Raw genomic sequence first — 15,043 nt, 5'->3', positions numbered from 1 at the left:
ACAATACACAAAAAAAAACAAAATTCTACAATTCATCTTCTTGTGCAGTGAGAGAGGGAGGAGGGACTGTACCGTTTCTGATTGGTGCAATTGCAACAATGAGCAGCGATAACAAGAACAGCAACGAGAGAGACCTTGAGCTTTCGTTTGACGACGAAGGTGATAATATTGAAGCGGTGAAGTTCGAGAGTGATAGTAGCAGCGATGAAGGTGGCAGTGATAATGAAGGGAATCGCACAACACAGCCTGAGTCTTTCACTTCTCATCAATGGCCTCAAAGTTACAAGTAAAATCCTTCTTCATTCATCTTTCTGCTTTCAATTTCAAAACTTGATCATAATTTCAACATTTTAAGCTTTTACAGAGAACTTGTTTTGCTTCTTCAAATTTTCTAGAGAACTTGTTTTCCTTGATTGTATCTATATAAATTTCAAATCCCTAAATCACATTTCTTAGGTTTTATTACATTTGCTCAGTTTTTTTTTATAGACAAATGTTAGTTGTTAGTAATGTTAGTAAATTAGTCCTCCTCAGGTTTGAACCTAGACCCTTCGCCCTTCATTCCACTCAACCCTTATGTCCATAACTCTTACCACTTGAGCTATCCTTCGGGGACATTTGCCCCTGACTGTGGCTAAATGGAATGAGGGAATTTGAAATTCTTGGTACTGATGTGATGACTAAGTGAAGAGGCCATATTAGGTTTACTGTGCAGGGAAAATCGTTTCATGAAATCGTCTTCAATAGGTTATAGACTTGGCTAGAATTGCGAGTGATCTCGGATATTTATTTTGTTATTGTTGCTGCACAGAGAGACTACAGATTCTTACACCATTGCTACAGCTCCAAATTTTGAGTCAATTCTACGAGGGCCGAGTTATCTTTATTCGAGTTTTGAAAATCGTTCAAAGAGCAACTTAGAGATAGATGGAAAGACTCCTTTTCTATCAGGTCATGAAGGCATTACTCAATCAACATGGTGGCATAAAGATTCAGTGCAAAGACAAATTAGTGGTGAATTTCCCATTTCGTACGGGTGCAGCTTCACTCAAACAGTTATCAATGGTATGTTATTTCATTACAACCTGTTGCTGTATCCTTGAACATTTCATTTCATATGTGCATGTAAACACTTAAATTCAGCTGCAGGCAAAAGCATTCTCCAGTTAGGCAATGTATCTGCCACATTTGGGCTTATAGTGGTACAACTACATATAAACAATGTACCAATCAAAGCCAGGGCAGTCTTACCCCATTTATGATAAAACAAGGATTGCTATTATACGTACATTTTTATGTATTTTTACCTCGTAATAATACAAGGGATGGCAAGGTTGATTCTTTTGTTTGAAAATTTTGTAAACAGATTTAGGGGGTTTTATTCTGTCCACAAATATCTGACCTTACGTCCTTAATTTCTATTTCTACCTGGTTTATGAGGTTATGATGTGTCATGCCAGGGATTAATGTGATGGCTGGAGTTGGCCTTCTATCTACACCTTATACAGTGAAACAAGCAGGGTGGGTGAGCATGGGCCTGATGCTGCTCTTTGCAATTATTTGTTGTTACACAGCCAACCTTATGAGACTCTGCTTTGAAAGCAAAGAAGGAATCACTAGCTACCCAGATATAGGGGAGGCTGCATTTGGAAGATATGGTCGTATTTTCGTATCAGTGAGTTCTATTTCTTTATTTAAGTTAATTGAATATTTTTGTGCTATACTTGTTATCGGGGTTTATATTTACGTGAGGTAGTTTCCTAGCTTAAACTCCTCTCTTTCAGATCTAGTTTTGGACATTGTGTGGACCTCAAAATCTATTTTTCTCTTGCTAGATATTTGTTTTGGTTCTGTTCTTTAAAGAGATCATAGTCAGTTTTTGTTGATTTTTATCTTTGATCTTTTTAATTTGTGTCAAGGCTCAGGAAAAATGTACCATAAAATGATTTATCTTTATTTGTTGTTTCTTCCTAATTCTTAGTGTAGTAGTGAGAAAGAATGCTGAGATATAGTGCTTTCTGCCGATGCACAAATTAGTGGTTCAACTAATCAATGTTTACTGATAATGTTGTTTAATGCAGATCATTTTGTACACCGAATTATATGTAAGTACTGTAACCATTTCTAATGTTTCTTCTGAAAATACATCGTTCTTGTTTCTGCATTGTATATTTTAGATCTCTTTGCATGGTTGCAGTCATATTGTGTGGAATTCATCACCTTGGAAGGAGATAACCTCTCTAGTATGTTTCCTGGAACATCCTTAGATCTGGGTAGTTTACAGCTAGACTCCATGCACTTGTTTGGAGTTTTGACTGCACTTATTATTCTCCCTACTGTATGGTTGAAGGATCTTCGAATAATCTCTTATCTATCAGGTTCTTTACAGCTAGATTCCTTATGTTTTCAATTCTCACAACTCAGTATGTTCTAATTGGAAATTTAATTTCAATCTGCAGCTGGGGGGATTGCTGCGACATTAATCATCATTATCTGTGTATTTTGTGTTGGGACAACTGTTGGATTCCATCCTAGTGGTCAATTGGTAAATTTGAATGGCATTCCATTCGCTCTTGGGGTCTATGGCTTTTGTTTTGCAGGCCATTCAGTTTTTCCGAATATATACCAGTCTATGGCCGACAAAAGACAATTTACTAACGCAGTAATAACATGGTATGGTGCCAAACTTTTCTGTTGCTGGAAAAACATATCTGATTTCTTCTATCTTCATCTCTGATTCATCAACTCATTTCTTTGTATCCAGTTTCATTTTGTGCATTTTGATGTATGGAAGCGTTGCAGTCGTGGGATTTCTCATGTTTGGTGATAGCACTTTGTCTCAGATAACATTGAATATGCCACCCGGTGCATTTGCTTCCACAGTTGCACTGTGGACAACAGTAAGTTTTTTTTTAGGTCTCTTGATGATATTTTAATAGTTTCATTCTAGGGAAAAATTGTTTTATTCTAATTTGGCATTCCTTTCTCTTCTTTCAGGTAATTAACCCATTCACTAAATATCCTTTTTGCCACAGAGTAGTTGTTTATGAAAGTAAAAATGGAGATGGCTTGATCAAATTGTGGAGTCATTTTAATTCGTCTTTTCCTTAATAGTAAACACATATGCTTTGTTGATGAATCCACTGGCAAGGAGTCTAGAGGAATTGCTGCCAGATAGAATTTCAAGTACTTATTGGTGTTTCATTCTTCTGAGAACAACACTTGTTGCATCTACAGTTTGTGCTGCTTTTCTGATTCCCTTTTTTGGTAAGTCTTGGACATTGTTTCTTTAATACATTGATTTTAATATGAACTCTCATGTAGTCAAGAACAAGATAATTTGGCTCTCTGTCGATATATTGATATTCATATTTCTTTTGCATTTATTTGTGTACTTGAGATTCTTGTCATATTTAGTTTTCAATCTCTGGAGAAGTGTCTTTCATATGTATCTATCTATCACAAGTTATAATACAATATATATACAAGAAATTCCCAACCATCTAAGGAAATAGTAAATTTGTCTAAATAGATGGTTGGGAGTTTCTTGTATATATGCTGTATTACAATTATCTGCCCGGCTGGCCCTAAGTATATTGTAATTTACTGTCATGATTAACCTAAGTAGAGCTGGCCAATTCCTAGCTAAACTATATGCTGAATATTGTCGTAAGTTTCTAGTAATCATGTAATAGATGCTTTCTTAGCATATTATAATAAAATCTGAATCAGAATCAGACTATAGGAGATAGCCTGTTTGTTGTGATTGATTTGTGTTTGTTATGTTTCTTGTTTTCCTCTTGATTTATATCTGACTGTTTTACTATTCTAGAGCAACTCTTAGTCTGTGGCTGTGCATAAATTAGCAGACCTGTCGTTCTTAAATTAATGAGAGAAAATAAAAATATTATCTGTTCTCTTGCAAGGTATCAGAGCTCAAAGCTTTGAACCTTGACATTACCAATGGTGAAAACAGCGATGGCTGGTTCCAATTCAAGCACCTCAGCCACCCCAGTCCCAGCATACAAACCTGTAGACCCACCACTAGAGCCTTCCATAGAGCCTCTTTCTCAGAATCTGAACCTCCAGCTCACAGTACACAAGATGAGCCTATGAAGTTAGCAATTAGACCTAAGCTCTCCACATAAAATCTTTCTCCTTACTATGGAGAGCCTTAGGCACAAGTTGAGGGGTGCTACCATCCTAGATAAACATTTGTCTCTTTTTAACACTAAAGTACCTTTTTTCTAAGGGCTTCTTCATAATTGATCCTTTAGGTTGCCTCTCATTTCTGATATGTGAGTCTATTTCTTCATCTTCGATCCATTACTCTCTACCCAATTGTTTCATAGTATATAGCCCATGAACTTGGTCCCTTTTACCACAATTGATGTATATTCCCTATAGTGACATAATTTCAAGTCATGTGTCTTATTTGGTTCAATTAATCAATTTTCCTTGAACTTGTTTTTATTTTAATGAATGGTGTTTCAGGAGTGTATAATAACTTCTGCGATAACATAGATAATTCAACATATAAAAAGCTTTATTTTGAAGCCTTTAAGGGTATGTTCATATGGACGACTTTGGAGGAAAGAAAGAGAGGGAAATTTTTTCATTTTTCAAATAAATGTTCCCCAATTTGTTAAATTTTCAGAATATAAGTTAACAAAATGGTAGATCACATAAATTTAAATTGCTAATCCTTTCATTATTTTTATAGACATTGTAACCGAAGTCTTATCCAACTAGTTGAGGTCGGCAATATGATGACAGATCCATTTTAAAAATATCGGTGAGTTTTACGTTATCTGCCGAAAGCCTAATACAACTTTCCTCCTTTGTCCGAGCTTAGAACCGGCTATGCAAAAGCATAGGCAGAGGTTTTACAGGAATTTTATAATTCTCTTAATTTAAAAATGAAAACTTTCTTTTCTTCCCTCCCTTTCCCAAATCCTACAGCGTACCTTATTTACTTTCTAAACCGGTGACCGCAAATATCATGTATAGGTTTGACAGGAGAAAGTACATTGTCCTCTAAGCTTGTTAACAGTCATACATGTTCCTATAAGTATAATTACTTTATAACTAGAGCTAGTCACTATTTTTCAGTTCATTGCTGAAAAATATCTGATTAATTCAGTGCATGTTAGGACATGGGGAGTATACAAAAGACCATACCAGCCTAGGATTACTATCGTACCGCCAGATTCATTGGTTCATAGCTTGTTATGTATTTTTTGAAGATATGTATCACAAGTACTGCAGAAATGTGTAAATTTGTGACAGTTGTACCACTTGTACTTCTCACCTCATTTGAAAAGCTAATTACTTTTTTCTGTATTTATTTCCAGCAAAAAATATACATCAAATAGTTTGATAACAGAGTTTTGTTAAATATGAAGGTAATGTGTGTCAAATGAACAATATGACTAATCTCATTTTATTTTAATTTCAGGGCTTGTGATGGCTTTAATTGGTTCTCTCTTCAGCATTCTTGTGGTAAGAAAATCACTTTTATACGTGTGTGTGAGAGAAAATATATATTATTATAGAAATAAATAATTAAAATCATGCATGTGCTTTTGTCTAAACAACTTATGCTTAGTAGTGCTTATAACATGTACCACAAATTATTAGGTGAAAGCTCAAAAACTTTCACCTAATAATTATGCTTAGATTAGTCAGTTCCTATACACACAACGAGAGCGAGGGAGAGATAGATGGTTTATTACATCAACCCATCATGCTCTACCACGTAGTTACCATATTTTCTACAATTGGAACTAGTAACTACCCCAATCTTTTCTCTAATTTTTGTATGGAAAAGGACAGACCAATATTTCTGGAGTTTACTATATTTCTGAGATTGACTTTGATGGACCGATGATGGTTCTTGATTGGAGAATAATACATATACAATTGTTTCCTAATTCTTTTGTTGTATATATAACTTTGATCTACCTTTAATATTTGTTGGCAACAATTTGACATGATCTACATTCTATTTCTTTGGAAAAGCAAACTTGATCTACATTCATCTATAGTGCATTGTACTTTCCTTTATTGTTATAGCTTCAGTGTTTTATAAGGAACTCCATTGAAACTTATCTAATTTTGAGAATGCTAACTTTTCAGTCCGTGATAATGCCAAGTTTATGCTTTCTAAAAATTGTGGGGAAAAAGGCTTCGAATACACAGGTAACGATCATTCTACTGACCTCATATTTTATATTTGATTGTATTTTTATTTATTTTTCTATCATAGTATCCTAGAATTCATGGAATTTTTATGGTAGAGGTTTTACATTTAACAAAGTTTAGTTTCGGACTTGATGTTTGTATTGAATTCTAATTTTTAGGTAACTCCATATGAGATGTTTAAATAACACTATTTGTTGCTTTAATATTAAAAATTATATTCCCATTATATAAAACATGTTAATGTAAACTAACGTAAGAGTGTGTGTAAATATGATATGTCTCTCACTGAAACTCTTACTATTTATTCTAGAACTTGAAAAGATAAAATAAAGTTGAAACCATTCCCAATAACTTCACCTCAAGTCTCATATCATTTAATAGTGTTTAAGTCAATAGCAAGGTTTCAAAGCTAACTATGATGATTTTGAGAGTCAAGAGAGAGAAAAATAGTAAAAGATAGTACTTGGTTAGATTTAATTTGGTTTGAAATGTAATATTAATCTTTCATCAAATACAAGAGAAAGTAGTGAAGCTGTAGTACACACTACAAAAATTAATATTTCATTATTTGTTGTAAGTATTTCATAACCTAAGACAAATAAATGAATGCCTTTTTTTTGACATTCTTCTCATTTATTGCAAGAGGAAACCACCCTATGTATTTTTTTCTTTAAATTTAATTTGCATTCTCTTTTCTCATAATATAAGTCAACTTATAAATAGTAATGCAACACTATCCCCTTACCTAGTATCTGCTGTCCTTCTATTTTACTGAAGTTTTTCTTTTGTGGTACTGCTAGGTTGCACTGAGTATCATAATTGCTGTGCTGGGAATCATTTGTGGACTCCTTGGAACATATTCCTCTATATTGAATATTGCAGATAGTTATTAAAACTTTCAGTATTTCTTCATTGGATGATTATGATGGATTGTCAACCTAGTCACAAATATAGACAAATGAATTTTGTGGTAATAATATGACTTTTTTCCCAAAAATTGCATTTCCTGGTTTGATATTTCTACTAAAATTTGTATGTTTTGGAATTGTGTTGCTAAGTAATTAAGAAATACTTAACCCTGTGGTAGGTCATTTGGTGCTTTGCTTTTTGGTTATGACGTGTTTTAGACATTGATTTAAGTGTCATGGAATGAGCATTACTTAAGATGTATGGAACCTTATTTAGTTATTTAAGTTTATAATGAAAATTTAAGTGGTTAATTTAGTTTGCAACAATAGCATATAACTTGTGTTTATGCCAAAATTTGGTAAACAAATATGAGAATCCAAAGATCAATCTGGGGACTGGATTCGAGTCCTTTTGGGTTCTTTGGTGAAAACGTTTAAGTATTAATTTGTAAAAACTTAAGAAAATTCAATAAGAATAGTAAACAAAACGAATAAATTCAACAAAAGTTAAAGAAACAAGTTCTGAAACTTTATTTATGTATGATAATTGAATCTAAAGTACAAGGATTGCACGAGATTCATACTCTTTTCCTCTAAGTTTGCTTGTAATCATTGCGTTCGATTGTAAGCGTTTTGAGTACATTCGAGTAAGAAAATTCGTGAACCCCGATCTAATGTACAAATCCACTATTTATAGACCTAAAACATAACTGCTTCTAACGGTCTTCTCATGAAATAATTACAAGTGTCCTCTGAAGCGTCTTCTCATCCTACACGTGTCTCCTTTACGTCATGCCGCTAGTAAACGACTCTTAACATCAAATCTTCCCGTGCATCGAAATTTAAACCTTGAGTCGAAAATTATTTATTATCTTCGACCTTGGTTACCAACTTCATCTGACACTTAGCAATTCTTACGCCCAATACCTCATGCATTCGACTTCCATCATTCGTAATCGAATTTTCCTATAAGTCGAAATTATCTCGAATGTGTAGTTAACAGATGCCCCCCAAAATATCATATTTTCGACACCTTATACCATTATGAGAAAAATGATATTTTTATATCGAATAATTTCGACTAACACTAGGAGTCAATCTATACCTTTTTGCTCATGTCATATCAAAAGTCCTTTTTGTTCTTTAATAACTTCCACCTTACTCCACTACCATAAATGTCCAATCATGTTAGACACGTTTACCTAGGTGAATCATGAAAACAAAACCGCTACACCCCACTAAGAATTCAAACGGATTCTTTTGTCAACTCAATTTAATAACATTTGGCATCCGATATGATCTCAGCCATTCATCTAGTTTACCCAAAAGTCTATAAATAGATGAAAAACTTTCTCACTTCCACTTCTTCTTCAACCTTACACCGTTGCTAAGAAAAACCTTGAAAGCTCTTCATCACTATCTCTGCAACTTCTTTTAAAGTCCTAACCGCCACCGACACCACCTTACATTACTTGTCTTCTCACCAACGCTACCGGCGTGACGTCATCCTTCAACTATCTTCTTGCCCAGCGTCATGACATCATCATCTTCTTCTCAAGTTCCTGAAGCTGCTTCTCTTCCTGAAGTGTGGGACCTAAGTTAAAACGGAGCCATGAATGTCCGAAAAAGCTGCCACCTTCCTCCATGGGGTCTTGACACCGGCCCTCAAGGGCATGACCTTTCTCTCCATTAAGAAATTGCCTCCAAGAGTTCCCAAAAATGTTTATTAGGTTTAGAAGAAGAGAAAGATGAAAGGATCCCCAAAAAAATAAGTCAAAAACGAATTTTAAAGTGATTTTTTGCAATCTGGTACTCCCTTCATTTCAATATAAGTGTCCACTTATAGTAAAAATATTTGTTTCATAATAACTGTCCACTTAGAATTCCAAGGTTGCATTAATTGATATTTTTACATATAATACCCCTACGAGAATAATAAATGAGGAGAGATAGAAATACACCTTAAGGGGCACACTATGAAAGTGAACAATGTTTATTGCACTTCTTAATATGTGTGCATCTTCTCTAAATGGACACTTATTCTGAAACGGAGGGAGTACGTTTTTGTCTTTTCTGCTGCAAAAAATGATCACGTATAGTCACGCCCACCGTAAAATTGTGTACCCTTGCGAATCTGGGGCGTTGGATGTGTATCTGACGTGTCTGGTGTATGGTAATCTCTGTTATGCGACGCACTGTAGCGGAGCCTCATAGATCTGGTGCATTACTCCCACGACTCAACAGGTGGCACAATCTCAGCCTCCCTAGGTGCAAGAACACGTGAACTGCAATGCACATGAACCCAACCTCCACAATTCTTTTTTAATTTCGTATTTTCACTATCTCTTCCAAATCTTCTCCTAGAATAACAATAAAAATAGGAAAAAATAACTAAAGGATAATAAAATAAAATCGATAAAACATAGAATAAAATAACAACTAATTTACCCTAAAATAAAATCATTTAAATCCTAACAAAATCTAGAAAGTAAATATAAAATATAGAAAAATAGTTTTTTAAATAAAAACATTAATATGCATGAAATAAGCCTAAAGTGTCCTAAAATGACTGAAATATTCTAAAAATTATATTAAACTACATGCAAATAAACTAGGAAAATAACCTTAGATCCAGGGTCATCAAGACTTCATAATGAAACTAATCCAAGTAATAACATTTTTCTTACAATCTAAAGAGAATCTTAGGATTTTGAAATGAGCTTTGAAAATAGGAAAGGTAGACGATCCGAGTCTTGAGGAAAAGAAAGAGAACCTGAGTTGCGGACATCAAGAGGATGGGTCGTCGTGACGGGAGATTTCACTGTGGTGCGATAGGCACTCCTTGCTGCTAGGACAAGTTGGTAAAGGACCAATGTTTACCTTAGGGTACCGTCGAGACAATGTTTACTAGTTAGACACATGTATCCTTGTGAGGACATTCGTTGTTTGGCTAACCTTAATGCACTCTTGCATTCACCTGTTGGAAAAGTACCGAAGAGTACTTTTGGGCATGGCGGGGGAAATGGTCAACCGGGAGGGTTGGATCGACCTGCCATGTCGGCCATAGCAAGGGGAAATGGTCAACCGGGAAGGTGGGATCGACTTTCCTATGTCAAGGAAAGCAAGCGACATCCGAGCGGAAATGGTTAAACAGAAGTCATGTGTAGGACTAACTTGAAGGTGCCCAATCTAAGTGGCAATTTTGTTGTCTTGCCCCGTCACTGGTAGGGTTGCGTTTATCCAGATTATCACTTGTCGTGCATACATTGCATTGGCACACCATGCAACTAACTATACTTGTTGATATGTTGATGATGAACTTGTGGTGTGATAACATGACTTGGAAGAATAATATGCTATAATATATGTTGTTGTTGATTATGTTTAGAAAGGTTATTTATTATTATAATCTAACATGATGCTATGTATGATACATTATTCTGGGAAGTTGACCCTTGCATGCCTTGTGTGGATGTTTGTGTTTGGGCGGTCGGAAAACTGTCAGACGATGACAAGTGACGATGTGAGTAGATGCTACACTACATGGAGGATGTTGTTGTGCTGATAGACGAGGAGTGTTCCTCAAGAGATGCGTAGAACAATCCTAAGGGTCTGATGGAGGATCAATAGAAGACTTGTAAGAGTACAGTCGGGTGTACGGCTAGAGCCTTTGGGTAGAGCACTTACCATTATTGGTTAAAGCATGTAGGATGATTTCATGAATGTATATTTGAGGATTTGTGTAGGTTCTAGTGCATTGCTTTCTTGCATTTCTCCAGTATGAAAATCATAAGGAGCATATCAGATCTCTGAGGTCATTGCATACTAGATTCTTTTGTTGAATCTAATCCCATTTTGTTACTCCCTTCGTTCCAAAACTATTCTAGTTTAAGGGTTATGCACAAATTTTAAGAGTTCATTAATTGATGTTATAATTTGACTAAAACACCCTTATTTAATATGAGTTATATGAAACGGAGAAAATGTAAATCTTTGGCCAACTAATTGGTGATAACTGTGATTGGTGGAAAGAAGATGTGGTACTTGGGAGATATAATATTAAATAAGGGCATGTATGGAAGAGAATGAGATAAAGTGCTTTGGATATGTAAAACAACAATAGTTTTGGAACAAAACAAAAAAGTTAAAACTACAATAGTTTTGGAACGGAGGGAGTATGTTTTTACTCCCTCCGTTCCTAATTATAAGACCTAATAAAAAAAATTGCGCTTATTCAGAAAACATTAAATGTGTCTAAATAGTGTATTGATTTTTTAAAAATACACACATTCCTCCATATTTACCCTTTGTCATTTTCTCTCACTAATTAATGGTAAGTGGTAATTAAAACTTTGGAATTGAAAACACACAATTAATGTGAAGGGTATATATGGAAGAGTATAATAATTTTTGCTAGATTATTGTTAAAGGTCTTATATTTAGGAACATGAAAAATTTAAAACTAGATCTTATAATTAGGAACGGAGGGAGTATATGTTATGGGCATCTGTTGTTACCCCCAGGTACTCGCCTTGGTCAAAGCTGGATGTGTATTTTGTTTATGGTTCCTCATTTGCGAACTACTTATGAAAGTTATTGCATATTTATTCGAAAAAGGTTACTACCGTAACCCCCGGAAATTGGGGCGTTACATTCACCTTCAATTGAATTATTCATAGGTACGAAGGAATTGGACTAATGGGATTTGATTGAAAGCTTTATTTGAATCATCTAAAGGCTTAGGCTAGATCAACCATAGAATGAATTCCATGAAACCCAAGTGCTAGTGTTTAAACATAATATTTTCTTTACTTCTTAAACTAGTTCATTTCCAAACCAAATTTATATTATCTTTTACTTTCTTGTGCCCTAAACAACTCTTACATTTTTTGAATCGGTGATTCCCACAATCCCTTTGGTCCGACTTACTTCGAGCGTGCCACACACTTGCGGATTGCGTATCACGTATCATATAAGGTATGTTCATAATAACATCTTGCTACCATATACATATATCATGATCATATAACATCATCAACATCAATAAACAACCACAATCGAGACCTCTAGACCGAAGTGTCCCTACTAGCAAGTTCGTCTATCATATAGATACATAAAATTTCACAATCATACATACCAAACACAATCAAGATCTCTAGGCCGAAGTCGAAGTGCCCTTACCATGATTGGTAGTTGAAACAGACTTGGATCTTTGGATTCGGTGGGAAATCGTATGCTCAAAATACCCTAATCACACTGACAGAGTAGCATAACTAACTAGGCTATTCAAAACAAGACTACACCCTAGCCCCTTTGTGATTTTCAAGAATCTCATCCCAAATCCTTAAAAACTGAAAACTTTTGTAGTGATTTTTCGCAATCTGTAACTCCCTTCATTTCAATATAAGTGTCTACTTTTAGTAAAAATATTTGTTTCATAATAACTGTCCACTTAGAATTCCAAGGTTGCATTAATTGATATTTTTCCATATCATACCCCTACGAGAACAATAAATGAGGAGAGATAGAAATACACCTTAAGGGGCACACTATGAAAACAAATAATATATTTTTAAAAGTTAACAATGTTTATTGCACTTTTTAATATGTGCGCATCTTCTCTAAGTGGACACTTATTCTGAAACGGAGGGAATACATTTTTGTCTTTTTTGCTGCAAAAAATGATCACGTATAGTCACGCCCACCGTAAAACTGTGTACCCTCGCGAATCTGGTGCGTTGGATGCGTATCTGGCGTCTCTGGTGTATGGTAATCTCTGTTATGCGACGCACTGTAGCGGAGCTTCACAGATCTGGTGCATTACTCCCACGACTCAACACGTGGCGCAATCTCAGCCGCCCCAGGTGCAGGAACACGTGAACTGCAATGCACAGGAACCCAGCCTCCACAATTCTTTTTTAATTTCGTATTTTCACTATCTCTTCCAAATCATCTCCTAGAATAACAATAAAAATAGGAAAAAATAACTATAAGATAATAAAATAAAATCGATAAAAGATAGATTAAGATAACAACTTATTTGTGCTAAAATAAAATCATTTAAATCCTAACAAAATATAGAAAATAAATATAAAATATAGAAAAATACTTTTTATAACTAAAAACATTAAGATGCATGAAATAAGCCTAAAATGTCCTAAAATGACTGAAATATTCTAAAAATTATATTAAACTACATGCAAATAAACTAGGAAAATAACCTTAAAACCAGGGTCATCAAGACTTCATAATGAAACTAATCCAAGTAATAACATTTTTTTACAATCTAAAGAGAATCTTAGGATTTTGAAATGAGCTTTGAAAACAGGAAGGGTAGACGATCCGAGTCTTGCGGAAAAGAAAGAGAACCTGAGTTGCGGACATCAAGAGGATGGGTCGTCGTTACGGGAAAAATCACTGGGGTGCGGGAGGCACTCCTTGCTGCTAGAACAAGTTGTTCAAGGACCAATGTTTACCTTAGGGTACCGTAGAGACAATGTTTACTAGCTAGAAACACGTATCCTTGTGACGACATTCGTTGTTTGGCTAACCTTAATGCACTCTTGCATTCACCTGTTGGAAAAGTACCGAAGAGTACTTTTGGGCATGGCGGGGGAAATGGTCAACCGGGAGGGTTGGATCGACCTGCCATGTCGACCATAGCAAGGGGAAATGGTCAACCGAGAAGGTTGGATCGACTTGCCTATGTCAAGGAAAGCAAGCGACATCCGAGCGGAAATGGTTAAACACAAGTCATGTGTAAGACTGACTTGAAGGTGCCCAACCTAAGTGGCAATTCTGTTGTCTTTCCCCGTCACTGGTAGGGTTGCGTTTATCCAGATTATCACTTATCGTGCATACATTGCATTGGCACACCATGCAATAACTATACTTGTTGATATGTTGATGATGAACTTGTGGTGTGATAACATGACTTGAATGAATAATATGCTATAATATATGTTGTTGTTGATTATGTTTAGAAAGATTATTTATAATTATAATCTAATATAATGCTATGTATGATACATTATTTTGGGAAGTTGACCCTTGCATGCCTTGTGTGGATGTTTGTGTTTGGGCGGTTAGAAAACTGTCAGACGATGACAGGTGACGAAGTGAGCAGATGCTACACTACATGGAGGATGTTGTTGTGCTGATAGACGAGGAGTGTTCCTCAAGAGATGAGTAGAACAATCCTAAGGGTCTGATGGAGGATCAATAGAAGACTTGTAAGAGTAGAGTCAGGTGTAAGGCTAGCCTTTGGGTAGAGCACTTACCATTTTTGGTTAAAGCATGTAGGATGATTTCATGAATTTATATTTGAGGATTTGTGTAGGTTCTAGTGCATTGCTTTCCTGCAGTTCTCTGGTGTGGAAATCATAAGGAGAATATCGGATCTATGAGGTCATTGCATACTAGATTATTTTGTTGAATCTAATCCCATTTTGTTACTCCCTCCGTTCCAAAACTATTGTAGTTTAAAGATTATGCACGAAGTTTAAGAGTTCATTAATTGATGTTATAATTTGACTAAAACACCCTTATTTAATATGAGTTATAGGGATAAAATGTAAATCATTGTTCAACTAATTGGTGATAATTGTGATTGGTGGAAAGAAGATGTGGTACTTGAGAGATATAATATTAAATAAGGGCATGTATGGAAGAGAATGAGATATAGTGATTTGGATATGGAAAACAACAATAGTTTTGGAACAAAACAAAAAAAGTTAAAACTACAATAGTTTTGGAACAGAGGGTGTATGTTTTTACTATCTCCGTTCCTAATTATAAGACCTAATACAAAAAATTGCGCTTATTAAGAAAACATTAAATGTGTCTAAATAGTGTATTGGTTTTTTAAAACTGCACACATTCCTCCATATTTACCCTTTGTCATTTTCTCTCACTAATTAATGGTAGGTGGT

At 35.1% G+C, this 15,043-nt stretch overlaps 1 protein-coding gene across 2 annotated transcripts; it reads left to right on the top strand.

The window, feature by feature from the left end:
- LOC130741130 (amino acid transporter AVT1A-like) lies at positions 1–7,295 on the top strand. Of its 2 annotated transcripts, XR_009021127.1 has the most exons (13): positions 1–286; positions 812–1,065; positions 1,461–1,675; positions 2,082–2,105; positions 2,198–2,378; positions 2,460–2,673; positions 2,765–2,900; positions 2,998–3,021; positions 3,126–3,267; positions 4,724–4,795; positions 5,459–5,502; positions 6,139–6,201; positions 7,005–7,025. XR_009021127.1 is itself a non-coding variant. In XM_057594301.1 (12 exons), exons 1-12 carry the CDS (start codon positions 99–101, stop codon positions 7,095–7,097), a joined length of 1,578 nt encoding a protein of 525 aa, XP_057450284.1. In that variant the 5' UTR covers positions 2–98; the 3' UTR covers positions 7,098–7,295. The 2 variants fall into 2 exon arrangements, 1 of the variants encoding a protein (XP_057450284.1); XM_057594301.1 differs by lacking the exon at positions 4,724–4,795 and having other exon boundaries at positions 2–286; positions 7,005–7,295.
- The last annotated feature ends 7,748 nt before the right edge of the window (positions 7,296–15,043 follow it).

The sequence above is a fragment of the Lotus japonicus genome, chromosome 1 (genome assembly GCF_012489685.1).
Source record: "Lotus japonicus ecotype B-129 chromosome 1, LjGifu_v1.2".
Classification (NCBI taxonomy): domain Eukaryota; kingdom Viridiplantae; phylum Streptophyta; class Magnoliopsida; order Fabales; family Fabaceae; genus Lotus; species Lotus japonicus.
This window is presented reverse-complemented; position numbering and strand designations above follow the sequence as displayed.